Source organism: Pyrus communis, chromosome 14 (genome assembly GCF_963583255.1).
Source record: "Pyrus communis chromosome 14, drPyrComm1.1, whole genome shotgun sequence".
Classification (NCBI taxonomy): Eukaryota; Viridiplantae; Streptophyta; class Magnoliopsida; order Rosales; family Rosaceae; genus Pyrus; species Pyrus communis.
The window spans coordinates 24,866,148-24,894,105 of NC_084816.1; the positions used below are offsets into that span (position 1 = coordinate 24,866,148).

The 27,958-nt window shown below is 38.9% G+C and overlaps 1 protein-coding gene and 1 pseudogene across 1 annotated transcript; one reads left to right on the top strand and one right to left on the bottom strand.

Annotated features, from left to right (window-relative positions):
- Nucleotides 1-469: 469 nt before the first annotated feature.
- On the bottom strand, nucleotides 470-19,618 carry LOC137714670 (sucrose synthase 2-like; annotated as a pseudogene).
- A 3,295-nt stretch (nucleotides 19,619-22,913) lies between these two features.
- Nucleotides 22,914-25,131, top strand: LOC137716332 (exopolygalacturonase-like). Its single transcript, XM_068455771.1, has 5 exons — nucleotides 22,914-23,316; nucleotides 23,417-23,734; nucleotides 23,835-24,488; nucleotides 24,586-24,624; nucleotides 24,755-25,131. The coding sequence occupies exons 1-5, from the start codon at nucleotides 22,939-22,941 to the stop codon at nucleotides 25,013-25,015; spliced, it is 1,650 nt and encodes a 549-aa protein (XP_068311872.1). The 5' UTR covers nucleotides 22,914-22,938; the 3' UTR covers nucleotides 25,016-25,131.
- The last annotated feature ends 2,827 nt before the right edge of the window (nucleotides 25,132-27,958 follow it).

Sequence of the window (27,958 nt, forward strand, 5' to 3'; positions counted from 1 at the left end):
TTGCTATTGTCAAGTTGAGAATAGCAGTTAGCAAGTTAGTTGAAACTCAAAAGGGACTCGGCGTTCAAAAAAAAAAATAAAAAATAAAAACTCGAAAGGGACTCCCAAGGGACCCAAAAACATTCCAAATGTGGCGTCGGATTGGATTATAACAAGTATCTGAACTGTAGATCGACTGAACCACATGAGATAGTGTATTGGACCAATTAGATGGTGTAGTAAACCGTAGAAATGGACTTACACCACTCAATCACCATGATGGCCCAACAAGTGGTATTTACAAATAATTTGTACCGAGTATGTGTTCGTAATGCAGCCGGACCCCTAAAGAAAACCTTAATGCATGTATTCTTCGTCTTGCGATTGGAGAAAGGAAGGAAAGTAACCGAGTGTTTTTCACCATGTTTACCAAATTCGTAAAGGATGACAATGTCTTGCATATTATATTAATCAGTTCAGAACAATACAAGATCAAGAGCTTCTGTACAATTCTACATTCATACATGCACAAAGGGTAACTTCTAGTTCATCTGTACAACCATATTACCTTGCGAATCACCGAGTTACGGACTCAAAGCCTCCGCAGCTGAGCAGGATGTAGCTTAATGTGCATCGTCAACAGCTCGAGAAACAGATTTTGCCTGAAACAATGCAAGCATAATAAGTCCCATGAAAGGAATTTATCTATCTTAAGCAACGACTGTCATTAATCCTATCAAGATCGTCCATTGATGTAGTTTAAAGCTAACAATCAAGACAGAAACTCACCAAATCACGGAACTTTAGAATGTGGAACATCTCCAGATATTGTCGGGTCTCACGCCTTTCAAGCTTTGACACAAACTTCCAGAAACCATAAACACCAGCCAATGTCATTAGCCTTCCAGAATAAATCTTCCATGTGTACCTGCAATGTTACAAAAACCCGTCAGTTCAGTAACGCATGGCTAATACGAAGTACTATTGTACAACTGTAGAAAGATACTAACTTTTCATAAGTTCTTTGGAGGCCTCCATCTGAGATTGTATTCCAGTAGCTAGGATCCTCCTTGCAACGTTGAAAGAAATCTGCCAGAAGTGCAGCAGCCTTCTCGGGATGATAAGGATCGATGTGTCTTGATACACCATGCTCAATAATCTCCGCAGGGCCACCATGGACAGTGGCTAATGTTGGAAGGCCGCAAGTCATGGCCTCCACAACCGTGAGTCCAAAAGCTTCATAAAATGCAGGCAGCAATTATAAAACTAAACAAAGTAAATTAAAGTACCCTGGGAGTTCTCTTCAAAACAAAATGCAGAAACACCTACGTACCTGAGCAAAAGCACCTCTTGTGTCTGCTATGTAACGATAAAGTTAACCGGTACTAACTCGATTAGTTTGGCAAGAAATCCATCGAAATTGAGCATTTAATTTGTACTCCTTCATGAGATTATGCATCTTCTCAATCTCTGCAATCTCTTCTCTATCCCGTGATTTGTTTGCGTCAATGTAACCAGCGACTACGACAAGGTTTACCAGATCCCTCAGTTTGGAACACTTCGCATAGCACTCAACCAACCCATGTTGAGAATTAAGCTGTCTTCTAGCTTTAGAGTTAACCTGCAGAAGGTAATCCTGCAGAAGAAATCAAAAGGAAGCAGAAAAGTGTGAAGAAATGAAGACTTTACTAAAATTAGAAGGAACTTTTAATTTTCAACGGCTAGTTTCTCTTCCTAGTTTTAGAAAGCCTACAGCTGGTGTTTTATCTTTTATTTGTACTGAGTTTTCTCATCTTCTTCCAAGTGGATGGATGATATCCTCTGAGAACCATTAATGGTCGGAGAGAAGTACTAGGTCCCTAGTTGTAGGATCTGGTTTTTAGACCGGCTGTGGAAAGATATAGTCTTTGTAATTTGTCTTTGGAGATTAAGAAGAAAATATATAGAAAAGGCTTTTGCTCTTCCGTTTTCTCTCTAGCAAAAACAAACACAAAATCTCTTCAAACTATTATTCAAAGTTTGAATCTTTATCAACCTAAACAACAGGCATGGTACCATTTCAATATGGTATCAGAGCATCTAGGTCTGATTTCGAAGAAGGGACGTGATTCTGTGAAGATACAAATCCAGAAAGGGTTAAAGGTGGTACCTTTATAACCATTTGTGCTGTGCTACCTGAGAAGATGGCCGGATCAAGCTCCTCCGGTGGTGATTTACGAATACCACAATTTAATGGTTCAAACTACGATTTTTGGGCTGTAAAAATGGAAACCATTCTCATAGCATACGATCTATGGGATGTGGTTGAAGTTGGTCTTGCTGGACAACAAACTACCAGAGAGGAGATCTCTGAGGAAGAAGGAGAAAGCGAGTCAGAGCACATTCCAGTTGAAAGACCATCAAGAATGCCAAGGCTCTAAGCCTTATTCAAGGAGCAATCACTGATGAACTTTTTCCCAGAATCCGAAATGAGAAGACTGCAAAGGGTGCCTGGGAAATCCTGAGAAGAGAGTTCAGAGGAGACAAAAAGGTAAGAGCTGTGAAATTACAAGCCATTAGAGCTGATTTTGAATATCTAAGAATGAATGATGTTGGATCTCTGGATGACTACCTGGCTCGGTTTTTTGAGATAGTAAACAACTTGAAATCTCTAGGAGAAGATGTAACAGAGAAAAGAATTGTTCAAAAGCTGTTAATGAGGCTAAATAGGAGATATAAGTCTATAGTGTCGATCATTGAAGAAACCAGAGATCTGGACACTATTAGAGTTGAGGAAGTCTTAGCTTCAGTGAAAGTTTATGATAAAAGAGAAGACTTGCATGAGGAAAGAGAGAAATATACAGGTACTGAGAGAGCTTTCAGTAGCCTTAAAGTTGGAGGAAATGGAAATGGAACTGGAAGTGTCAAAGGGTCTCAGTATAAGACAAACCCAAAATGGGGTCAGTATAAGAAGGGTAAGAACTGGTCTCAAAACAGCTGGAATAATGGCAGTGGTAGTGGCTGGAACAACAAATTTACTGCACATAACAGACAATCAAGTGGCAGCCAAGGAAATGTGAAACCGTTATGCCAAGTATGTGACAAATACCATTTTGGTATATGCAGATATAAAGGAAAACCCAAGTGTGGAAGATGCAGTCGATTTGGTCACTTATCTAAGGATTGTGACAATGGTAAACAGGTTGCACACTGTGCAAAAGAAGAAGATGCAGTCACAGGAACAATGTTTTATGCTTGTCATGCAAGTTCAATTGCATCAAGCAAATCTGTGTGGTTTGTGGATAATGCGTGTAGTAATCACATGACCTCTCAAGAGTCTTTATTGATAAATCTTGATAAGTCAGTGACCTGCAAAGTAAAAATGGGCACTGGAGACCTTGTTCAAGCTACAGGAAAAGGGACACTTGTAGTTGAGACACGAAAAGGGAAAAGATACATAAATGAAGTGCTGCTAGTTCCTGGATTAGATGAAAACCTACTGAGCATAGGGCAAATGATGGAGCATGGGTACTACATTCTGTTTGGAGGAAACTGTGCACTAATATGTGATGATAGTAGTCTTGATAATGTTGTTGCTAAAGTTGCAATGACTGGAAATAGATGTTTTCCATTGTCCATGGAATCTGTCAACTCAGTAGCAAGGAAAACAGCAATACAAGAAGATCCATGGGTTTGGCATAGAAGATTGGGTCACTTGAATTTTACTAGCATGAAGAAAATGCAGCAAACACAAATGGTGTTTGGTTTGCCTGAATTATCAGAGACGAAAGAAATTTGTGAGAGTTGTGTTTCTGGGAAGATGCACAGGGAACCATTTGATAAAGAAAAAACGTGGAGAGCAAGTTATCCACTAGAACTGGTGCACACTGATGTCTGTGGACCAATGCAGACTGAATCTGTTGGTGGCAACAGGTATTTCATCACATTCATTGATGATTTTTCAAGAATGTGTTGGGTGTACTTCCTCAGGAACAAATCTGATGTGTTCAATGTGTTTAAAAAATTTAAAGTCTTTGTGGAGTTACAAAGTGGTTTAAAGCTTAAGAAGCTGAGAAGTGACAGAGGAGGTGAATATACCTCTCATGAATTCTTGGATTTCTGTTCTAACAGTGGAATAGAGAGACAATTAACAGTTGCATATTCTCCCCAGCAAAATGGAGTGGCTGAGAGAAGAAATAGAACCATTGGTGAAATGGCAAGATCAATGATGGCTGAGAAGAATATCCCTGTAGTTTTTTGGGCTGAAGCAGTTGGAACTGCAGTATACTTGCAGAATAGGTGTCTTACAATCTCAGTGAAAGGCAAGACTCCATTTGAAGCCTTCACAGGAAGAAAACCAGGTGTAAAACACCTGAGGGTGTTTGGAAGCATTTGTTACAGTCACATTCCATCAAATCTGAGACAGAAATTTGATGGCAAAGCAAGCAAATGAGTCTTTATGGGTTATGGCAGTTGTGAGAAAGGCTACATGATCTATAATCTTCAAACTAAGAAGATTATACTCTCAAGAAGTGTTGTATTTGATGAGAACAAATCCTGGAATTGGGAAAGCAAGCAGGTTGAAACAGTTTACATGCCTCTTATTTTTGGAAGTGAAAATCCTGAGATAACTGAAACAGAAGAATTCTCTCATGAAACTCAAAGCACTGACTATTCAAATCCCATTCAATTAGTCTCAGATGATGAACATGTCTCTGGAAGCAACACTGGCAGTACCAGTCAAGAGTCATCACCAAGCAATACACCAGTAAAGTTACGAAGTTTGGAGAACATTTATGCAAGATGTCATATGACCATTATTGAACCTGAAACTTATTATGAAGCTATTGAAGACAAAGCATGGAAGGAAGCAATGAATGCTGAGATTGAAACTATTGAGAAGAATGGAACTTGGGAACTGGTGGAAAGGCCTGCAGACAAACCAGTCATAGGAGTCAAATGGGTGTTCAAAACTAAGTTGAATCTGGATGGAACAGTTCAAAAACACAAGGCTAGACTTGTGGCAAAAGGGTATGCTCAGAAACCTGGTATTGACTATAATGAAACCTTTGCTCCAGTGGCAAGGTTAGATACAATTAGAACTCTGATTGCACTTGCAGCACAAAAGGGTTGGAAGTTGTTCCAATTAGATGTTAAGTCAGCTTTCTTGAATGGAGTACTTGAAGATGAGGTTTACACTGAACAACCAGAGGGTTTTGAAGTGGAGAATGCAAGTCATAAGGTCTATAAGTTAAAGAAGGCCCTCTATGGTTTGAAGCAGGCTCCTAGAGCCTGGTACAGTGAGATTGACACTTATCTCACAAGCTGCAATTTCAAAAGAAGCATCAGTGAGGCTACCTTATATACTAGAACTGATGATGAAGGAAATATGATCATAGTCTCTATATATGTTGATGATATAGTATACACTGGAGGTAGCAATACATTGCTCAGTGAGTTTAAAAGAGACATGATACAGAAATATGAGATGACTGACTTAGGACTCTTACACCATTTCTTGGGAATGGGAGTTCTACAAACTGAAAGACGGGTCTTTATTCATCAAAGTAAGTATGCAAAGTCCTTACTTGCAAAGTTTCGCCTGGAGGATTGTAAGTCTGTGACAATTCCTCTTCCCACTGGTGAGAAATTGAAGAAAATTGATGGAAGTGAACTGACTGATGAAAATTTATTTAGGCAGATTGTTGGCAGTTTGTTATATTTAACTGCAACCAGGCCTGATATAATGTATGCTGCTAGTTTGCTATCAAGATTCATGCATGGTCCCACAAAAAAACACATGGGAATAGCTAAAAGAGTTCTCAGATACATTCAAGGCACTCTCAGCTATGGTATTGAATTCACAAGGGACAAAGAGGCTGTTTTGATTGGTTTTTGTGACTCAGATTGGGCTGGAAGTGAAGATGACAGTAGAAGCACATCTGGATATGCATTTAGCTTTGGAAGTGGTGTTTTTTCATGGGCCTCAGTCAAGCAAAACACAGTTGCATTGTCAACTGCAGAAGCTGAATATGTCTCAGCAGCTGGAGCAACAGCTCAAGCCATCTGGCTAAGATTTGTGTTGGATGATTTTGGTGAATTGCAAGCTGATGCAACACCATTGTTTTGTGACAACATGTCTGCAATATCAATGGTCAAAAATCCAGTCTTTCATCAGAGAACCAAACATATAAACAGGAAATATCATTTTATTCGAGAAGCATTGCAGGAAGGATCCATTGATGTGAAGTATTGCAGAAGTGAAGAACAATTGGCAGATATATTTACAAAAGCCTTGCCTAAAGATCGATTCAATTACTTGAGGATGAAGTTAGGAGTGAAGCCAGTAAGCAGCTTAGGAGAGGCTGTTGAGAATTAAGATGTCTTCTAGCTTTAGAGTTAACCTGCAGAAGGTAATCCTGCAGAAGAAATCAAAAGGAAGCAGAAAAGTGTGAAGAAATGAAGACTTTACTAAAATTAGAAGGAACTTTTAATTTTCAACGGCTAGTTTCTCTTCCTAGTTTTAGAAAGCCTACAGCTGGTGTTTTATCTTTTATTTGTACTGAGTTTTCTCATCTTCTTCCAAGTGGATGGATGATATCCTCTGAGAACCATTAATGGTCGGAGAGAAGTACTAGGTCCCTAGTTGTAGGATCTGGTTTTTAGACCGGCTGTGGAAAGATATAGTCTTTGTAATTTGTCTTTGGAGATTAAGAAGAAAATATACAGAAAAGGCTTTTGCTCTTCCGTTTTCTCTCTAGCAAAAACAAACACAAAATCTCTTCAAACTATTATTCAAAGTTTGAATCTTTATCAACCTAAACAACATGCATGGTACCATTTCAATAACCCAGTCATGTTTTTCACCTGGTTGAGCCTTGCCATTGAAAATATTATGGGCTTTGATCGATCGCTTAGGGTGCCACTAAGCCAATAAAGAAGAATATCATATTATCAAGTGACTGCCACAAAATAATTGCATTGTCACCTATGAACGAACTTACATATGCACATCATTCTGGTCAGGATCATATAGCAACTCTTCTAGGGAACCATGGAGGCTGGTAAGTCTCTTTTGCTTTTCAGAGTATGGGAAATAAATGGTCATAACTGCTCCGGGAGACGCAATATTGAACTTTGGATCAAAGACATTAATTCCATGAACCACTCGGTATTGCCTCAGAAGAGTGAAAGAACTGTGGCTCTCATACTGACCAACCGTATTCTTACTGAAAGATCGAGCGGAGACAAAAGTTAAGGAACCAGGAAACGAACATCAGTAAACAAAGAACAAGGCAACGATATCTATTTGGACAAGAAATTTCAACACTCCAATTATCAAAATCAGAAGTACCATTGACGCGTAAGTAATGATGTAATAAGCTTATTTATATTCCATTTCCAGATGAAACTAAACACAATTGAGCTGACAATCACTGTACTAACAAAAGTAGAGCACGAATATGACATTCCAATGTACCGGGAGACTTATGTTCCTGCAATCTCTTGGTATGTGCTGGTGACTATGAAATCTGCATTATTCATGGCTATAAGATCAGCCGTGAACTGAGTTGAGAAATGGTATTTCTCCTCAAATTTCTTTCAATCTATATCGGAATCCCGATAGTTTGTTTTCTCCACGCATGCGCAATAGTACACTGAACAGATTAGAACTTCAGATAACATTCTCGTTAGATAATATGATGAAATTTACAGCTGCAAAAATATCGAACCTGTGTAACTCCCATTTTATAAGCCAACATAGATGCAACAAGATTCCCATCACTGTAATTCCCAATAATAAAGTCTGGATATCCCTGTAACTCAGCAGTAATTTCACCTGCAACATCCTGATCACATGAGAAACAATGACTATATCAGATGGCAAAGGCTGAAAGGCATGTAAGGATTAGTTAATCGGAAGAGAATACAATTCTGTAGTATTCTGAATATGCAATTAGTGAACAAAGTCATGTGCTACTTTCAAAGTAAAGGGAGGCAGTTGTGGTCATGGCAGCAGTGACATCAGATGGGTAGCAAGCTATGATGGGAATGAACATGGACAGACAAAATCATCCACTTAAGACGGTGAAAGAGGCACAAATTTGCAGATTTAGTAGCTGTAGATAAATAGAGTTTACATGTTATCAAAATTTACCTCAACAAAGGTCTCCAAATAAGGCCAATACGTCAAACCTTGATATCCACTTACGAAGAATCCCTTTTTCTGATCTAAAAGGAGCTCTTAAAATATGCGTGTACTCGGTTCCAGTTATTTTTTCCTGCCTCTGGTTGCATGTAGTTCCTTTCCCATCAGGTATTAGCCTGGTCACCTTGAACCCACCAGTGAAAAAATCCATGAACTTTTACATACCAAAAAGCTACCGTAAGGATTCCCACTATAAGGATAAAAACACTTACAATAAGGATTCTTGGAGTGAAATCTAATCCTTGCCTGCGAATTCTTTCAAGCATTTCATTTTCAAGGGCACGCACTTGGTCCAGTATATAGACAATCTGCATATAAGTTATGCAAACTTCTCGTTTGTTATGTTGCAATCACGGCTACAAACATATGAAAGGTCATTATAGAGGTTTACAATGTACCCAAAGTATAGGTAAAAATTGGTAGTGGAACAAGACAAGGTTAACTGATTAGTATCGTAAAGTTTGCTAGTCATTTAAAAAGAAAAAAAGTTGACAAGGAATGCCTGGCCGCCAGTGTCGGGTAAGCCTAAAACATTTGCTCATCCAAAGTATCCATGTGGAGACAAAATGACAACATTAAACACCATCGGTATTCTCCCAAGGAATGTCTCCAATATAGAAGGATCAGGAGGTTGAAGGATCTCTAAGAGAAGATTTATCATCTCCAATACGTGAAATGCAGTGTCACCTTAACCTCGCTCGAAACCCATTCCATGAAATCTGTATACAAGTCGCAGGAAAGAAAACCAACATAAGATATCAGGAATTGCAACTTAAGATAGGTATTGATATTTGCGTGCGGGCGTCTGGTATATATATAAGCCTACATATATTCAAACTCAGAATAGGGTGTCTCAGGTTGAAGCTTAGAAAGATGATCCTCAGCCTTAGCTAGAACTGACTGAAGCTTGGATACGCTTTGTATCCATTTATTCAACATCAATGGCTACAAAAAGGAAAAGAAAAAAAATTAATTCAAATATCTCAAGAAATCACCAATTATTTTAAATAGACTGATGGTGAATTGCAATTGCTAAGGGTCACAATAGAACATCCATACTTTAGCAAAATAAACTACTTATACAAATAGAGAATTGAAAAAGAAAGACCCTTTTTAGGAAAAAGTGGCTCAGCGAACTTACATGCTCTTTATATTTGTGTACTCTAAGGAAATCAAGTAATGGCAATTGAACTTTACGGGAATTATTTAATTGTATTGCTTCTTTAGAAATATAAATATATACAATCAGTGTTCAACTAGGAAACTAAATAAAGCTTATAAACAACCTACTTAATAAAGGACTCCTACTATTTACATTCCTTTTTTTTCCTAATATTGACTCATGACTAACACTCCCCCTCAAGTTGGTGCATAGATATCACACATGCCCAACTTGACAAGTGAGTCATCAAACTTTCGACTACATACTGCATGAGTTAGAACATCTGCAAGTTGCTCCTCCGAATTCACAAAAGGTATTGACACAATCTTCCTTTCAAGTTTCTCTTTAATAAAATGTCGATCAACTTCCACATGTTTTGTCCTATCATGCTGTACCGGATTATCAGCTATATCTCTCGCTGACTTATTATTACAGTATAGTCTCATGGTCTCCTTTGGCTTGAACCCAAGCCCCTCAAGGAGTTTTCGAAGCCAGAGAATCTCACAAATGCCGTGAGCCATCCCTCGATACTCAGCCTCAGCTGAGGATCTTGATACTACCTTCTGTTTTTTACTTCTCCATGTAACCAAATTTCCTCCTACAAAAGTAAAATATCCCGAAGTAGACCGTCGGTCACCCACACTTCCTACCCAATCAGCATCTGTGAACCCTTCAACCCTCAAATGTCCATGATTCCGATATAAAACTCCTTTCCCAGGTGCAGACTTCAAATATGCTAAGATACGCATAACAGCAGCCATATGATCTACACTTGGTGAATGCATAAATTGACTTACTACACTCACTGCATAAGCAATATCAGGACGTGTATGAGCCAAATAAATTAGTCTCCCTACAAGTCTCTGATATCTCCCCTTATCAACAGATTTCTGATTCGGATCTAAACATAGATGGTGTTTTTCAACAATAGGAGTATCTACTGGCTTACATCCCAGCATACCAGTTTCTTTTAACAAATCCAAAACATACTTACGTTGTGACAAGAAAATACCTCTCGAAGATCGAGCAACTTCGACTCCAAGAAAATACTTCAAATCCCCTAGGTTCTTCATTTCAAACTCAGCCGCAAGATTTCTCTCCAACCTTGAAATCTCATCAAAATCATCTCCAGTAATAATCATGTCATCTACATAGATGATTAAAGCTGTCACTTTTTCATGTCTCTGTTTAATAAACAATGTATGATCAGAATGACTCTGATAATACCCCAATCTTTTTCATAACTCGAGTAAACCTATCAAACCATGCACAAGGCGATTGCTTAAGCCCAAAGAGAGACTTACGCAACCGACATACTCCGGTATTTCTGCCAGCACTGTATCCAGGAGGAAAATCCATATATACTTCTTCCTCCAAGTTCCCATGGAGGAAAGCATTTTTCACATCAAACTGTTTTAATGGCTAGTCCATATTAGCAGCTAAGGATATCAGAACACGTACCGTATTCATCTTGGCAACTGGAGAGAACGTTTCGTGATAATCTACACCATATGTTTGGGTGTATCCCTTGGCTACCAACCTTGTTTTGTACCTGTCTAATGATCCATCGACTTTGTATTTGACAGTAAACACCCACCGACATCCAACTGTTTTTTTCCCATCTGGTAAGGACATCACCTCCTAGGTATTATTCTTCTGTAATGCCAACATTTCTTCATCCATTGCTTTTGCCCACTTTGGATCCTTTAGAGCCTCTTCCACACGGGTTGGTACTCGAATAGCCTCCATATTGTTCACCAAGGTCTTGCGTTCTGGTGCAAGACAATTGCAGGAGACATAGTTGGCTATTGGATACTTCACTTTGCCTTCCAGAGAAAACCTGTCAGGTGGCACACTCCGATTTTGTCTCGGTGGCAGCTTATATGCATTTACATCATTACTCGCGTTAGTTACATAATCATCCACAATACTTACCTCAGGTATGTCCAGAGAAGATTCATTGGGGAGCACTGTGGAGCTAGAGAGAGAGGGGGTTACGTCCGCAGACTTGTCAACAATCTGCCCTGACTGCAGATCACTCTCGGCTGCAATCACTCTTGACTGCATGCTGCTCTCGGCAGCAATTATTCCTGACTCCATGCCGCTCTCGACAACAATCTGTCGTGGCATTCCAGCCCCATTATCACGCACGGCATCTATGATCACTGCCTCATTATGCACGGCATCAGCTACAGTGTTCCCTCCCAAGTCCAACCATTCCATATCACCACTACAGCTCTCCTCCTAGTGATCTGAAGATGAAGATATGGGAGCATAAAAATACTCCGATTCAGAAAAGGTCACATCCATGGTAACATATATATGCCGAGTCTCAGGGTGATAACATTTATATCCTTTTTGGTGAGATGAGAAACCAACAAACACACATCGGAGGGCACATGGATCCAACTTAGTGTGATGAATTTTCTGAATATGCACATAAGCCACACACCCAAATACCCGGGGTGTGAGAGTATGAGTAGACACCACTGGAACATGGTGAGTGAGGGCTTGAAGAGGAGTGCGAAAATCAACCACCCGAGATGGCATACGATTAATCACGTAAACGACATAAGTAACTGCTTCAGGCCAAAAACTCTTAGGAACCGATGCGCCTAGAAGGAGAGCACGTGCCGTTTCTAAGATATGACAATTTTTCCGTTCAGCCACCCCCATTTTGCTGTGGAGTATAAGGACAGGTTGTTTCATGGAGAATGCCTTGATCACATAGAAACTCTGACAACTCACAATTAATATACTCACCCCCATTATCAGAACGGAGAACTTTAATCACAGACAAGTATTGTGTCCGAATCATCTGAGAAAAAAATCGAAATACCATACCAACATCACTTTTATTTTTTAACACATACAGCCACGTCATACGAGTGCAATCATCCACAAACACAACAAACCACTTAATCCCAGAAGAAGTAACAACAGGGGAGGGTCCCCAAACATCCGAGTGCACAAGTTCAAATGGTAAAGCTCTTTTATTCATACGAGGAGGAAACGAAGCACGATGGCTTTTAGCAAGAATACATACTTCACAATGTAAGTCTGATTCATTTATTCCACTAAATAGACTAGGTAACATATGTCGTAAATACCCAAAAGATGTATGCCCTAACCGATGATGCAACAACCACACTTCTTGTAAATTACTAGACCGGGACGCTCGAACTGCATTAGCTCTGCCAGAAACAACGTCGTCCACATAGTACAACCCCTCTCTCTTAGTGCCACACCCAATTATCTCCTTGGTCTGAATATCCTGAAGTAGACAAAAGGACGGATACATTAGAACAACACAATCCAATTGTTCAGTAACCTGTGGTATAGACAACAAGTGATGGGATAAAGAAGGAACAAGCAAGCAATGATGTAAAGGAAGTGACGGGGTGAGATGCACAGTGCCGGCACCACACACGGGTGCCAAAGTACCATTGGCAGTTGATATATTTTTTCTGTGAGATGTAGTCATGTATTGAAACATATTTTGATCATATGTCATATGATCCGTTGCCCCAGAGTCCAGAATCCAACCTGTATAGTGCTGAATTTCGGAGGCTAAGAGAACACGTCCCACGGTACCTGTGTCGGAAAACGTGTCACCTTGAGTACGAGTCAACAAATTTTGACTAGAGTCACTTGGGCTAGGCACGGCTTCCTGGACTATTGGTGTAACCGTAGCAAGGGAGGCACGGCCTCCACTGGACCCGGCTGCTCCACGCTCCTTGGCACACAATTTTTTCTTTAACTCTGGAAACCAATCAGGCACCCCATGCTTAGTAAAGCATGTATCTTCAGTATGACGGGTTTGTCCACAGAAAGTACACTTCAAATCATCTTTATTTTCTCGGTTGAATGGACGAGAATTTAAAGATTGAGTAGAAGGATTACTAGGACGAGAAGCACCAACTGGCCGAGAGATCATGGCCATGGACGGTAACCCTCCGTGATTGTTATTTCCACCCATCATAGTAGCATGTCGTTGAGCTTCACGCCGAACAACAGAAAACACCTCCTCAACAGATGGTAGGGGCTGAGTACGTAAAATATCACTACGCACTTTATCAAACACATCATCCAAACCCGCCAAAAAAGCATACACACGATCAATCTGACGTTCTTCTCGAAGTGTCTTGAGATCCACAACACATTCCATCTTGATTGGTCTCCGTTGATCTAACTTCTGCCAAACGAACTTGAGATCAGCATAATACACGCCAACTGGCCGACCCTCTTGACGAAGTCTGAACGATTTAACCTTCAATTCATAAATCTGAGAAATATCTGAGCCATCATAATAGGTCCGAGCCACCTTTTCCCAAATTTCTTTAGCGGTATGCAGGTTCCATGGAATTGATCAACCACCCTTTTACTATTGCATTCCCTGTCTCCCACGTCTCATACTCAGCACTATTCTCAGCAGGCTCCTTGGTACTCCCAGTCACAAAGCCCTTCCTACCGCGTCCAGCGATGTGCATCTCCAAAACTTTGGACCAAAGAGCATAATTTGATCCAATTAATTTCACGGTATTTGGTATAGTAGATGCATCACTCTGAATAACGACCGGATTCAATACTGGATTATTGGTTGAGTTACTGCCCTCTAACTTCAACATGCCACTGCCTACTTCTGATGCCATTCGACTTTACCCAAAAAAAAAAAAAAAAAACAAAGCAAGACTGACACTGATGATTCACCACACTGCCACACACGCAGCACTACCACACATACACGGGAACACTGTGCAGAAAACACAACACCACCCACACTGCTGCACACACACAACAACACTGTTTGCTGCATAAATTTTGCAGAAAAACGCACCACCCACACTGCTGCACACGCAGCAAGATTACACACACACACGACACCACTGTTTTCTGCAGAAGATTTGCAGAAAAAACAATCAACCAAGCACAGCGGAAACTAGGGTTTCGGCAACTCTTGCTCTTGATACCAAATTGAACTTTACGGGAATTATTTAATTGTATTGCTTCTTTAGAAATATAAATATACAATCAGTGTTCAACTAGGAAACTAAATAAAGCTTATAAACAACCTACTTAATAAAGGACTCCTACTATTTACATTCCCTTTTTTTCCTAATATTGACTCATGACTAACAATGGCTTCAACGATTCTTTGTTACGAAATATGATTGAAGAAAGGTGGCGGTTGAGAAATTGAACGCCATTTCCAATGGATGAAGACCGGGTGGAACGAGGAAAAGTAGCATTAAATGGCTCAAAGTCGAGCTCAAGTACTGAGGAAAAATGAGTTTTTGATATATTTCCAATGATGAATTGTGTTTACAGCAAGGTGCACTATATGAAGCAGCAAAAACACAAGGGAAGATACACGACACCTTCTCCTTGATTTAAGGCCTAAACAATGGCTTTTAACTGATTACAAAGGATTCCTTGATTTAAACAGATTTACATCAAAAAATCACCTAAAGTCCCTAAGACCCTAGTTTCAAGGAGCAGCATCATGTTGCTGCAGGAAGGGCAGTGACTGCTGCAGGAAGCAGCAGCAGCGATAAGACTTGTTGCTACTGAAAACTAGAGTGGCTATAGTAAACTTTAGGGGTTACCTTGCTGTGGCTTTTCGTTCAAGACTCCCCTCAAGCTGGATCCATAAGATTAATGGAGCCAAGCTTTCCAAGAAGGTGCTGAAAATGTGTAGTTGGCAATGCCTTGGTACACAAATCAGCCAATTGATCATGGAAATAGTTAGAGAGAGTTTGAATAACTTTGGACTGAACTTGGGCTCGCACATAATGGCAATCCACCTCAATATGCTTGGTATGTTCATGGAAGACTGGATCGGAAGCAATGTGCATCGCGGCTTGGTTGTCGCACATGAGGGACATTGGTGCATTGCTAGTAAACCCCAAATCAAAAAGAAAACTCTTGAGCCATATAAGTTTACACGTAGTGGAAGCCATTGCCCGATATTCCACCTCAGCACTGGAGTGAGCAAAGGCATTCTGTTTTTCGCTTTTCCAAGTGACCATATTACCACAAACGAAAGTACAATAACCCATGGTTGCCTTTCGATCGAGAGCGTTTACCACCCAATCTGCGTCCGTATAGCCTTCTATTTGGGTTGAATCATTATTTCTCATGAGAATACCACGCCTAACAGACCCATTGAGATACCATAGTATCCTCTTGACAACATGAAGATGTGTAACAATGGGAGCATGCATAAACTGGCTAAGAAGACTCACAACATAAGTAATATCGGACCGTGTAATAGTAAAATAAATGAGTTTACCAACTAATCATTAATAGCAAATTACGTGAGTGAGAGGTTCCCAGCCGTGTCCAACTTGAGCTTGCAATCCAAGGGAGTAGTGACTAGTTTGCAATCAAGCATATTGACTTCTTGAAGAAGATCCAACACGTACTTTCTTTGGTTCAAAAACATTCCATTATGGGAAGTTGCCATCTCAATGCCAAGAAAGTAGTTTAGCTTCCCAAGATCTTTAATAGCAAATTTCTAATGAAGAGACCGTTTGAGGGACACAATCTCGTCCATATTGTCACCAGTTATGATAAGGTCATCAACATAAATCAACACCACCAATTTACCTGATGAACCTATTCGAATGAATAAAGATGAATCTACATTACTCCTAGAGAATTCTACCTCTTCCAAAACCAAGCTTAACTTAGCGTACCATGCTTGAGGGGACTGTTTTAACCCATAAATGGCTTTGTGGAGTTTACAAACAAGGCCATTTTGGGAGGCTTGGGTATGTCTGGGAGGTAATTGCATATATACTTATTCTTCAAGTTCCCCATGCAAGAAGGTGTTTTTCACGTCCATTTGGAATAAGAACCAACCTTGGTTGACTGCCACAGAAAGAAGAACCCGAACTGTATTTATCTTGGCCACAGATGCAAAAGTCTCTTTGTTGTCTACCCCGTACGTTTGAGTAAAACCCCGAGCCACCAATTGTGCTTTATAACACTCAATAGAGCCATCTGAATGGAATTTGAGCTTGTAGACCCACCTAATGCCCACGATTTTCTTTCCACAAGGAAGGTGGACAATACTCCAAGTGTGGTTGTCGTTAAGGGCTCGCAACTCCTCGTCCATAGCTTGTCTCCATTTGGGCTCACAGTGGTTTGAGATAGCACTGAGAAAAGTTGCATGGGAAGGTGAGTAGCGATGATATGCAAGTGGAATAGGATGCCATATTGCATAGGTAACATAATCCAGCAGTTTGGGTGGAGGTTGGCGTGCTCTTGGAGGATTTCTTCTAACTGGAAGTGGGTCAACCTCTTGACGGTTGAGAGGTGTTATTATGGCCTCGTCATGGGACTGTGACACGTGGCAGAGACTTGAGGAATCAGGAGGATGAGAGGCATTGAGGGCACGAGCATGAGCGACATCAACTTGAAGATGGTCCAAGTAAATATCCTCACTAGGATTAGGCAGCGGAATCAAATCCTCCCAAGTCTCCCCCTTTCTTGAATTTGCTGCTTCTTTGTGAAAACAGGAAAGACTCCTAAAATTTTCATCTCTAAACACCACAATCTTGTTAGTAACAGGATTAAACCATTTATACCCTTTCTAAGTTGAAGAGTACCCCAAAAACACACACTTAAAAGATCGGGGATCCAACTTGTCACAATGAGGTGTTTGAATGTGCACAAAACATGTACATCCAAACACTTTTAAATGTGAAATCTATGGGCCGATTTTTAAGAACTTCATATGGTGATTTAAACTCCAAAACTCGACTTGGAAGCCTGTTTATCAAATATGTGGCAGTGAGCACTCCTTGTGATCAAAACTTCTTGGGAATGTTCATGTGAAGCATGAGAGAATGTGTCTTCTCTAGGAGGTCTCTATTTTTCCTCTCGGCCACCCCATTTTATTGGAGCATTCCAACACAACTTGTTCGACGAAATATGCCATGCATGCTCAAATATTGTGTCATGTTATTAGACATGTATTCGGTGCCATTATCCGATCTTAATATTTGAAGTTTGGACTCAAAGTGAGTTGTAACAAGGTTGTGAAAGTCTTTGAACATAGTAACCACCTCACTTTTGAATTTCAAGAGATATAACCAAGTGATTCTTGTAAAATCATCAACAAATGTCACAAAATATTTGTAGTCATCAAATGATTCATTAATTGGACCCCAAATATCCGAATGTGCAATTTCAAAAGGCTTACTAGCTCTAGATAAGGAAGAATTAAATGGCAGTATAGCGAATTTGGAGAAATTACAAGTGTTACACTTGATAAGAGTTTGACAAATAGTAGGAAATAACTTAGACAAAACAGGTGAGGACGGATGTGCTAGACGTTGGTGCCACAAATGTGGGTCTTGGGGCTGTTTTGAACTTGAGGTTGCACTAACTTGAAGGCCTTTGGACATTGAGCAATTTCTTGGCAAATAATAGAGACCATTGAGAAAGAAACCTTCACCAATCGTCTTCCCGGTGACTAGGTCCTGAAAAATCACATTTTTTGATGAGAAAATTGCAAGACAGTTTAATGTTTTGGTAATTTTTCCAATGGAAAGAAGTTGAAAAGGGAAGGCAGGAACATATAAGGCAATGGACTCAACTTGGTTTGAAATTAGCCTAATTTTTCCTCTACGCATACACCAGCAAATGCACCTATTTATTCATGGAAAGCTAATTTTACGTTGTTAATATCAAACGGGAAGAACTGCTATAAAAATTACCTTTCGTATGAAAGCCTCCACCCGAATTCTAAAATTTCAAAAGGCGTAGAACAAATAGTATCTGGAACCATTTTCATTCAATTCTCAATAATCCATTCTGTTTCTTTCTAAAGTGTGCAAATATAGCGACAGTTGGAAACTTGACTAAATGTATCTGCTTCTCCAATGCAATATTACACTTTTTCCCTTTATTTATGTGAATGTTCCCTCCCTTCTTTAGGAACCCCTTTCCACATACATTCAATAATTTATTGGAGAACGAATTGAATTTTCGGAAATTAAATTCATGAAAAGTCATCAAGAAATCATGTTCTTCCCACTTCTAATTTACTGTTCTAAAAATAGGTCTAAGCGGTAGAGGACTGATGCGATTTAGGCCAAAATGTAGAAAAAAATCGGGTGGGAGCTAGGTGGCGGCGAGGCAACTAGGTGGCTAGGCGGTTTTATTGTTTTTAATTTTGTTTAATTAAGTTAAAGGGTTTTCTAGATAGCCTACCAAAAAGAGCGCAAATTATGAATTAGTGAATTTTCAAATTTGGTTTTTGGTTTTAGGTGTTCTTATTTTTTATAGCTTTAATATCTAATAATGTCATATTGGCTTAAGTAGACACTTATTTATATTTATATAATAAATTTAATTAAATCCGCCGCTTAGCCGTTGGGCTCTAAATCCCAGCCCGTCGCGGACTAGCGATTAGTAGTTCAATTACAGAAAATCACACGGAAATATTTCAAACAAACATACACACCATGTATCAACTAATAAATACCGTGCAAAAATAGAACAACGAGCAGAATAATTGGAAACTATATCAGCTTTCAGTGAGAAAGTAAAATCAATTATAAAAACCAGGTCTAGAAAATGAAACACGGAAAAAATAAAAGACCTGTGCGGCTTTGAGGACTTTGCTAAAAGCTCCGGTTTTGAGATGCTGTTTGGCTTCATTATCGCCGATGACATTTTCGAGCTGATCGATCAGGTCATGCGGCTGCAGTATTCCTTTCCCCCGATCCACGTACCTTCAGCCGAACCAAACAGAAAAACAAAACTCAGCAAAAATCTACCCCGCACTAAAATTTCAAAACTTCCCCCGGAAACAAACAGAGTTTAGCAGCATCAGAAGACAAAATAATTCCAAGCTGAGGAGGGGAACCTGGAGAGGAGAGCAACGAGTTAGTTGCGGTGGTCGGAGAGAGTGTCCTCGACGCGCTCCCTGAGGCTTACGGAGCGAGTGAGCTTAGGGCGACTCCATGATTCAATTTTCTTTCTTCGGTCGTCGTCGTCGTCGTCTTCTTCTTTGTCTCTGTGTTCTTCAAGTGCTGGAAGAGAAGTGGAGAGAGAGGGGGAAGTATGAGACGTGGCAAAAGGAGATAAGCGGGTATTTATAAAGAATGGGGGTAGGTGGGGCCTGAGGAGTGAGGATGCTCATGGTGGCGGTGGCGGCGGGGTATATACCAGAGTACGGTGTACGGTGACGGTGACGAGCAGAGAGGGAGGTAGACGTGTGTCATATGCCTTGTCTTGAGAGGCAGGCAAAAGCCAAAACGATCAAAAAGGGTCATTAATTTTTCGTATGCCTAATTCAAAAACACGTGCCTGTTTTAGAATGTCCGATACTGCATGGTTTTATCTCCGTCCTCTGGTCGGGAACGGGAAGGGAGAAAGCCCAGGATTACTCTTTGTAATGTATAAAATCCATTCTCGACGTGATCGATCCTCACACTTATTACATTTTTCATACTATATTTATAACACTTCTCTAATACAGGTACATGTAAGTCTAATTTCTAATAAAAAATATGAGCTTTTAGATCCAGGTCCAAAAACATAGATGGTTTTTAGGAATGAGTGCAATTACCTAATTATATGTATTTATTTTTTTAATGCTCATTTTATATTTTCTAAAAATGTTAAAAATCAATTAAAATCTTTTAATATTATGAATTTTCAACCCCAAAAAATATAATTAATATCTTATAACAAAAAAATAATATATATATTGACATAAATCTATCTGCAAATCATTCTACCCTAACTCAAGTAACAAATATATAAATGTATATCACACCTATAAGTAAGATATGAAACTTAACTAAAAGGTAGAAAAAAAACATAATATATCTACAAGAAAGACACATGAATCTTACTTGATTATAAAAAAGAATCTATCATATAGGTAGATAAATATAATTAACCTGTGATATAGGTTGATTATAAAATATAAAATAAAATCTACAAATGGGGTTTAAAACGGGATAAAGAACAAGAAAGAAAAAAAAAATATAATCAAAGAGATAATTAGGAAGAAATTTGATTTTTATAATAAATCTTATCATTTAAGAGATAATTATTGATAATAAAATAATAAGATTTAAGGAATTGGACTTATTTTAATAAATTGGACTATTCCTACTATTGGCTCAAAAAATTGGACCTATATCAAGTTTCCTCTAAAAAATAATACAAATACGGTATGGAAAATATAATAAAAGTATTAGTTTTAGAATGCTACTAAACCCACTACATTGTCCTATTTTTCCACCCATTTTTTAATCAAAATATTATTGACATATATACCCTTTTAGAAAAATACATTTAGACCCTTGTTTATAAATGGGTAGCATACATTTAGACCCTTGTTTATAAATGGGTAGCTGACATGTAAATGCCACACCATCATCAACTATCATAACCACATCAATGGAGAAACTTCTGGACACCCACAGATTTGCAGCAAAAAAATTTTCTAGGGTTTAGGTGGAATGAGATTTATTGAACACCGAGATGAGGATGGGGGTTGGAGGCTGTCTAGAATAAGGATTATGGGTTGGCTATGTAGTTGGAGAAGGATTTGGTTATGGCATGAAAAGGGGGACAGGTTTAGGTGGTTTAGTGGTTTCGGTGGTAGATAGGCAGAGATCATGAGAGAGTGTGGTGGTGGATAGGGGAGAAAGATATTGATTATTGAGAGGTGGTGGTGGATGGGTTGCAAGCTGGGGGTGAGTGGTTTAGTGGGCTGGGGTTTCTGCTGCTGCCGTGAATGTGGTGCTGCAATTAAGGATGAGATGTATTAAAGGTTATTTTAGGAATAATAAAGGGTGGAGGAATAGTATTTTAAGTTTTTTAACTTTTTAATGTGGGTGAAATTATAACGTGGGTGGAGAAATAAGACAATGAAGTGAGTCTATCAACACTGTATTTTTATTAGTTTAAATGAGCCAGAGGTACTTGGAAAAAGGACTTGTCGTCATTACATTGGTGTAATGATGAAATATTATGAGTACTTAAACTTGATATTTTACAAAAGATATTGCTAGGGAGGTCAAATTTAAAAATCAAATTTGCAAACCAAATTATGTGTCATGAATAGAAAATAAACAAGTTAATCAACACTTAAGTAATAATCCAATCATAAACAACCACATTATTTGGTTCATAAAATTTAGTTTAAAATTTTCGATTATTACTTAAGTGTTGATTACGTATTCATTCCTATTGGTGGTATGTGATTTGGTTTGCAAATTTAGTTCATAAATATGGTCTCCCTAGTATTATCCTTAAAATTTGACCCTTCTAGTATTACCCTTTTATAATTGGATGGAAATATCATTGTGATAGTGTGCATATTTAATGTAAATCATTTTTTAAAATGAGATTTCTCTGCGAATTGAGTTTGTGTCCACTAATAAAAGACCATATTAGTTCGGAAAGTTACAATCACTGTGAATTTGTTTCATACAAATATGGTCGAATAGTTGTGCTTATACACGGCCTCCAAATATGTTAAAGTTTCTCATGGTATAGACTTTTTGATCCTCAAACTCCACTTCATTTGATCTCCCGGGACAAACTTCACGTTTGATTTCTTGTATTAGGTTAGTGATGTATATATCTGTGACCAACGTTAGGGGAGTAACTGACCAACTTATTATTGTCTCGTGTGTGTGTGTGTGTGTTTTATTTTTATTTTTCTTAATAAAAAACTACTTTCTTGTGATTGAATCACTTAGACTAACTAACTATTGGTTTTGAATTCTCACTCCCTCAAATTTAATTAACAAAAAAAAAAAAAAAAAAAAAAAAACTTATTTAACCAATAACCATTAAGTGTTCCTACAATGGCAATAAGAAAATTAAAGAATAAAATAAATTCAATTTCCTACAGCAAAGGAAATCTTCCTGTCTTAAATACTTTTGCTTTCACAATTTGAATCCGCTAATTATTAGGATTAGTTAGTACGTTCAATCCAACTCAAGGCAAGCATTATGAAAATGATTAAGTCTTCTAATTCCTAAACCATCAGCAGCCTTAAGAGAACAAACATTATTCCAGGCAACTGGTTCATTTTACTATTCTTATTCCGTCACATGTCTTATTTTAAATGTCTTTATAAGACAAATAGTAAACTAAATTAGAAAACGTGTTTTTAATAATAACACTTACGAACACAAGTATTTAGAAGAATCTTTTCAAACGGCAACTTGTGAATCTTTCGATGTTTGCCAAACAATGCAAAAGATCATCTTAAACCACAATGTCACGTAATTTGGGCCTACTGTGGGCCGGGCCGGTTAAAAACAAGAATTGCTTTGATTTGTGGGTCCCGCTTCCGAGTGGTTTGCAAACCGGGAGTGTAGGACTTGCCTTTGGAACAAGCGGTGTGGTGGGGATCACCAAACAACCAAATAGGTCATCGTTTACTATTTCTGTATGAGTAAACATAGTTCATAGATGAAAACAGTAAAATCGCAAATATTTTTATAGATAATTTTAGGGTTGGAGCTTCTAAAAATAGATAGAGATTGATATATAGATGCATGCAGCATTGCCCATTCTTGCAATAAATCAAACAAAAATAAAAAAATCTGTACACATAGAAAGATGTCTATGGGATTGAGGTCACCAAATATGGGGGGCGTTGCAAGGAGAACATCAGCCATGGCTGTGTTTCTTCTCGGCTTCGCTTTGCTCTCTTGCGTGGCCCAAGCTGCATCCCGTGGACATCCTTTCAGGGCTGGTGCCCGTCGTAGCGACACTACCAAGAGGAAAGTGTTTGATGTCACAGCCTTCGGTGCTAAGACCGAAGACCAGATGAATAGAGGAAGTAAGAAGCCTAATGTTGTCGGCAAGTTGAGTACCGGGGAATTGCCCGGTGGAGGTGTACCCGGGGAACTGCCCGGTGGAGGTATACCTGGCCTCCCTGGTGGTACTGAGGAGGAGAGTTATGATGGCAATAATATTGACGATCCTAATGGATTGGTGAGATTACAGAAATCCTTAACACAATTTCATTTCAGTGCATAACTCGTTCAATAATTTGAATTCACGGTTTGATAACATAAGATTATGTTATATGTAGGCATTCATCCGGACATGGGTAGCCGCATGCAGAGGAAACTACAAGGGTCCAACTAAGGTTGTGATCCCCAAGGGAACATTCTTGACAGGACCTGTGGTGTTCCAAGGGCCATGCAACAGCTCAACTGAGCCCATCGTCGTTGAAGTTCAAGGATATGTCAAAGCGAGCACCGATATCAGTCAATACTCCTCTCCCGAGTGGTTTTCATTTGAGTTGGTTGACGGCTTGATCGTCACGGGTGACGGAACTTTTGACGGGCAAGGTACATGGACAACCAGTGGCAGCAAGGACTCCGACAAAGCTGCTCAAGCCCCATCCGTAAGCTCTCTAGCGTAACATCTCTGATTATGTTCTCCATTTTCGAGTTAAATTTTAAGTGACATACCATTTATTTGATTCAATTGTTGCACGAATGCAGTCACTTAAATTCAACAAAGTGAACAACACCCTGATCGAAAGGATCACATCCTTAAATAGCAAATTCTTCCACACACACATGTTCGGCTGCAACAACGTGACAATGAGGAATGTCCACCTCACTGCTCCTGGAGATAGCCCTAACACAGATGGCGTGTACATCAGCGCTTCGGACCACATCAAAGTGCTTAACAGCGTTATCACAACCGGGGGTGACTGCGTTTCCATCGGGCAAGGCGCTCACGATGTCACCGTTAAAAACATCACTTGTGGTCCAGGATATGGCATCAGTATCGGGAGCCTCGGAAAGTACCCTGACGAACTGAGCGTCAGTGAGATTCATGTCAGCAATTGTACATTGAGAAACACCACCTATGGTGCCAGAATCAAGACTTCGGCTGGCAAAAGTGCAGGAGAAGTGACCGGAATCGTCTACGAAGACATTATCATGGACCAAGTTCAAAACCCTATTATTATAGATCAGTACTACGGTAACAAGAAGGTGGTAAAAAAAATCAACGATGGAAATAAAAAGATGGTAGTCCCAGGAAATAAAAAGAACGTAGGAGCTGGATTAAAAAAGAAGGTAGGAGCTGGATTAAAAAAGAAGGTAGGAGCTGGATCAAAAAAGAAGGTCGGAGCAGGAAAACAGATGGTACGCATGCATGCACACGTAAATAATTTAATTTATTAATTCTAATTAATTCATTATAGATTATTAATTCATTTTGATATTTGTTTAATTTATTCAGGAACTGCAAGGTGGAAAGAAAAAGAGCGTAAGTAGGAACGTAAGTATTCATAGTCATGCAGCTCATGCATATAATTAGCGATTCAATTAATTAATTTTGCACCATTTATTAGTTAATTAATTGTTATCTATTGTAAGTAATTTATAATTTGGGTACTGCATGCATGCAGGATGGAGCTGGAGTACCTTCTAGGCCAGTATCAAAGTGGAAGATCAGTGACGTTCACTTCAGAAACATTAGGGGCACCTCAGCCGGAAAGGTTGCCGTTTCGTTAGCTTGCAGCTCTGTAAACCCATGCGAGGGTGTTAAGTTCACCGACATTAACCTTTCCTACAAGGGCACCAGTAAGAAACAAACGGCGCTTAAATCTAAGTGTTTCAACGCCCAGATTACACCAAAGGGCGTACAGAACCCACCACTCTGCCGTTAAATTAGTTTTCGATAAACTCGATCATCTTTGTGTACAAGATTTTGATTAATTTTGACTCAATGTTAACATGTTAGCTGAACATCTGTGTACTTAATGATATCGACTGATTTTTGTTCTTCTTTCTCTGTCCTCTATGATTTCTCTCGACCTATGTATATATTATATAGTACTTCATGTAGTAACAATACAAAAATATTACGTTACCACATATTTGTACCATTATTATATCATCTTTGTAATAAAGATGAAACTCATATGTGTTGACGGGTTCTATTTCTATTCGAGAAATGATATAAATGATGATACAAATTAATAAGCGTAGCATTTCTAGTAACAATATGAATCTGACCTTTATATATATATATATTTATATATATAATGTCTGATATTTCCGATTTTGCTAAAAAGTCAACCAAGGCAATTAAGGCTAAGTAATAAGGAATAGTGTAGTGCAGCTGTCTCCTCTAGGGTAGCTGGTTACATTATTCAAGGAGTTTATTCTCAATGTCTTGTCATGTCTCCTTATTGTCAAGGAATTTAGGGAAGGAAAAAGTTTTGTGTTTTCAACCTTGCCTTTATATTGTAACCCAGCATCTTGTTCTTCACACAGAAAAATATATACAAAACCTTCAAATTACAACAAAATCAACGTGGTATCATAGCAGGAACCATAATCGGCCTGCTTCTGCATTTTTTGTTGTCTGTGTTGCTTTCTTATCCTGCTAGGGTTTCCAATACATTCCTACTAAAATGGCAGAAGAAAATCCTTTAGTTTTAGATGGAGAAAGCTCATTAGTTCTTTCACCTCCAAACTTATCTAAGGTTGATGTTAGTCCCAATCAACGCTTGAGTTTAGTGCTACTAAATGAATTCAACCATTTACCTTGGTCAAGAGCGATTACTCTTGTTCTCAGTAGGCATTCAAAACTTGGCTATATCAATGGCAGCATCGAAGCTCCTGATGTCTCTTCTCCTAACTACAAAGCTTGGCTGTACAAAAAACAGTTGATCATGTCATGGCTTCTTAATTCTATGGAAAGAAAAATTGCTGAAATCTTCAGCTTCTTAGAGTCCTTTCATCTTGGCACCTCTCATCTTGGTAGTCTGTCAAGGAAATGTATGGTAATCAAAATAATTTTGCTCGAGTGTTCCAACTAAAAAAGGATCTTGCTTATCTTCAACAAGAAAGTAAGCATTTCGTTCAACTCTTAGGTAGCATGAAGAACATGTGGAATGAACTGGAGGTTTATCGTCCACACACCACTGATGCCGATGTGTTGTTGAAAAAAAATGAGGAAGAAAAAATCTTTCAGCTGTTGGTGAGTCTCGGTTCTGAATATGAAGACCTTCGAAGTCATATTCTCATGAACTCTGAGTTACCCTCATTTGCAGCTGTTTGTGCAATAATCTAGCAAGAAGAAGTTCACAGGAAAGTCATGAATATGGAGACTAAGGTCAATATCACTGAGGCTAGGGCGTATATGTCCAATCAAAGAAAACATGAAGAGAAAGTGTATAGAGGCAAATGACCAGGCTGGAAGTGCCTTAATTGTAATAATTCTGGCCATGTGATTGAAACGTGTTAGATACTGCATCCAGAACTGAAGCCTAAGTTCATGAAGGAGAATACCAGAAGCTCAGAGAGAAGGTTCCAAACTTCCAACTACAAGGCTAATCACACTACCTTCACACCTACTAAGGGTCTAGCTAATTTCACAGTAAATCCAGGTAATCTCATTAATGAATTTGCTGCGTTTCTTCAAAAAAGGCAAGAAGATGTTGAAAGCAGGGGAGAAAACCAACCCTAGGGCTGAAAGTTCAACTGCACTACTTGGGAAGTTTGCTGGATTCCGAGCGGAAACTGAGTACCCCTCACAAGATGACGTACCAGGTATTTTAAATGCTTTTTTAACTACCCTGAATTTCAGTTTTGTGCATGATCTTTGGGTTATAGATTCAGGTACCACAGATCATATAACAAATAAAGTTACAAACCTATATGAATTTGAGAAAATCACCAAACCTTCCAAAGTCTCTATTGCAAATGGTAAGGGTGCATCTGTTGAAGGGAAAGGGAAAATCAAAATAATCTCTGAAAAAATAGAGTCAATGGCCTTGTATGTCCATTCCTTTCCATTTCAGTTATTGTCAGTTGGGAAACTCACAAAGTCCTTAAACTGTATTGCTATTTTTTCACCTCACAATGTCATTTTTTTTTTTTTTTAAGGATTTAATCACCAAGAAGAAGATTGGTGAAGGTTTTTACTTGCATGGGCTATATTAGCAGTCAAAAGGCTTTCAAATTCCTAAGGGACTACAAGTAAAGTCAAATATTGTTCAAGATCACCATCTATGGCACCAACGGTTGGCTCATCTTTCTGAGTTTGTTTTGTCCAAAATTTACCCTAGTTTAAGGACAAACATGTCTAAGTGTAACATTTGCCACTTGTCCAAATGTACTAGGTTACCTTTTAACTCTTCCACAACTAGGACTAGCAAGCCTTTTGAACTAGTTCACTCTAATGTTTGGGGATCCATCTTTTAATCTTTTGATGGCGATAGGTACTTTGTAAAGTTATGAAAATGTTCAAGAACTTTCACAATCTTGTTAAGCCTTAATTCTCATCTCAAATTCAAACCTTAAGATCTGATACTGACACTGAATATATGTCCTATGTATGACACAATACCTGAGTAATCATGGAATCATTTATCAAACCAGTTGTGTTGGCACTTCTCAACAAAATGGGGTGGCCGAGAGGAAAAATAGAGATTTACTTGAGAAAACAAGGGCATTAATGTTTCAAATGAATGTTCCTAAAAAGTTTTGGTAACAAGGTGTTCTCACTGCTACATACCTTATTAATCGATTGCCAAGCAAAATGTTGAAGTTTAAATCTCCCTTGGAAGTACTAAAAGGAAAGCCACTTAACTTGTCACACT

What these genes read in the sequence shown, in the direction of transcription:
- LOC137716332 (XM_068455771.1), top strand. Translation starts at nt 22,939, where the DNA reads ATGTCTATGGGATTGAGGTCACCAAATATGGGGGGCGTTGCAAGGAGA. An exon ending in TTGACGATCCTAATGGATTG is followed by an intron (nt 23,317 to 23,416) that starts GTGAGATTACAG and finishes TGTTATATGTAG; the next exon opens with GCATTCATCCGGACATGGGT. An exon ending in AAGCTGCTCAAGCCCCATCC is followed by an intron (nt 23,735 to 23,834) that starts GTAAGCTCTCTA and finishes GCACGAATGCAG; the next exon opens with TCACTTAAATTCAACAAAGT.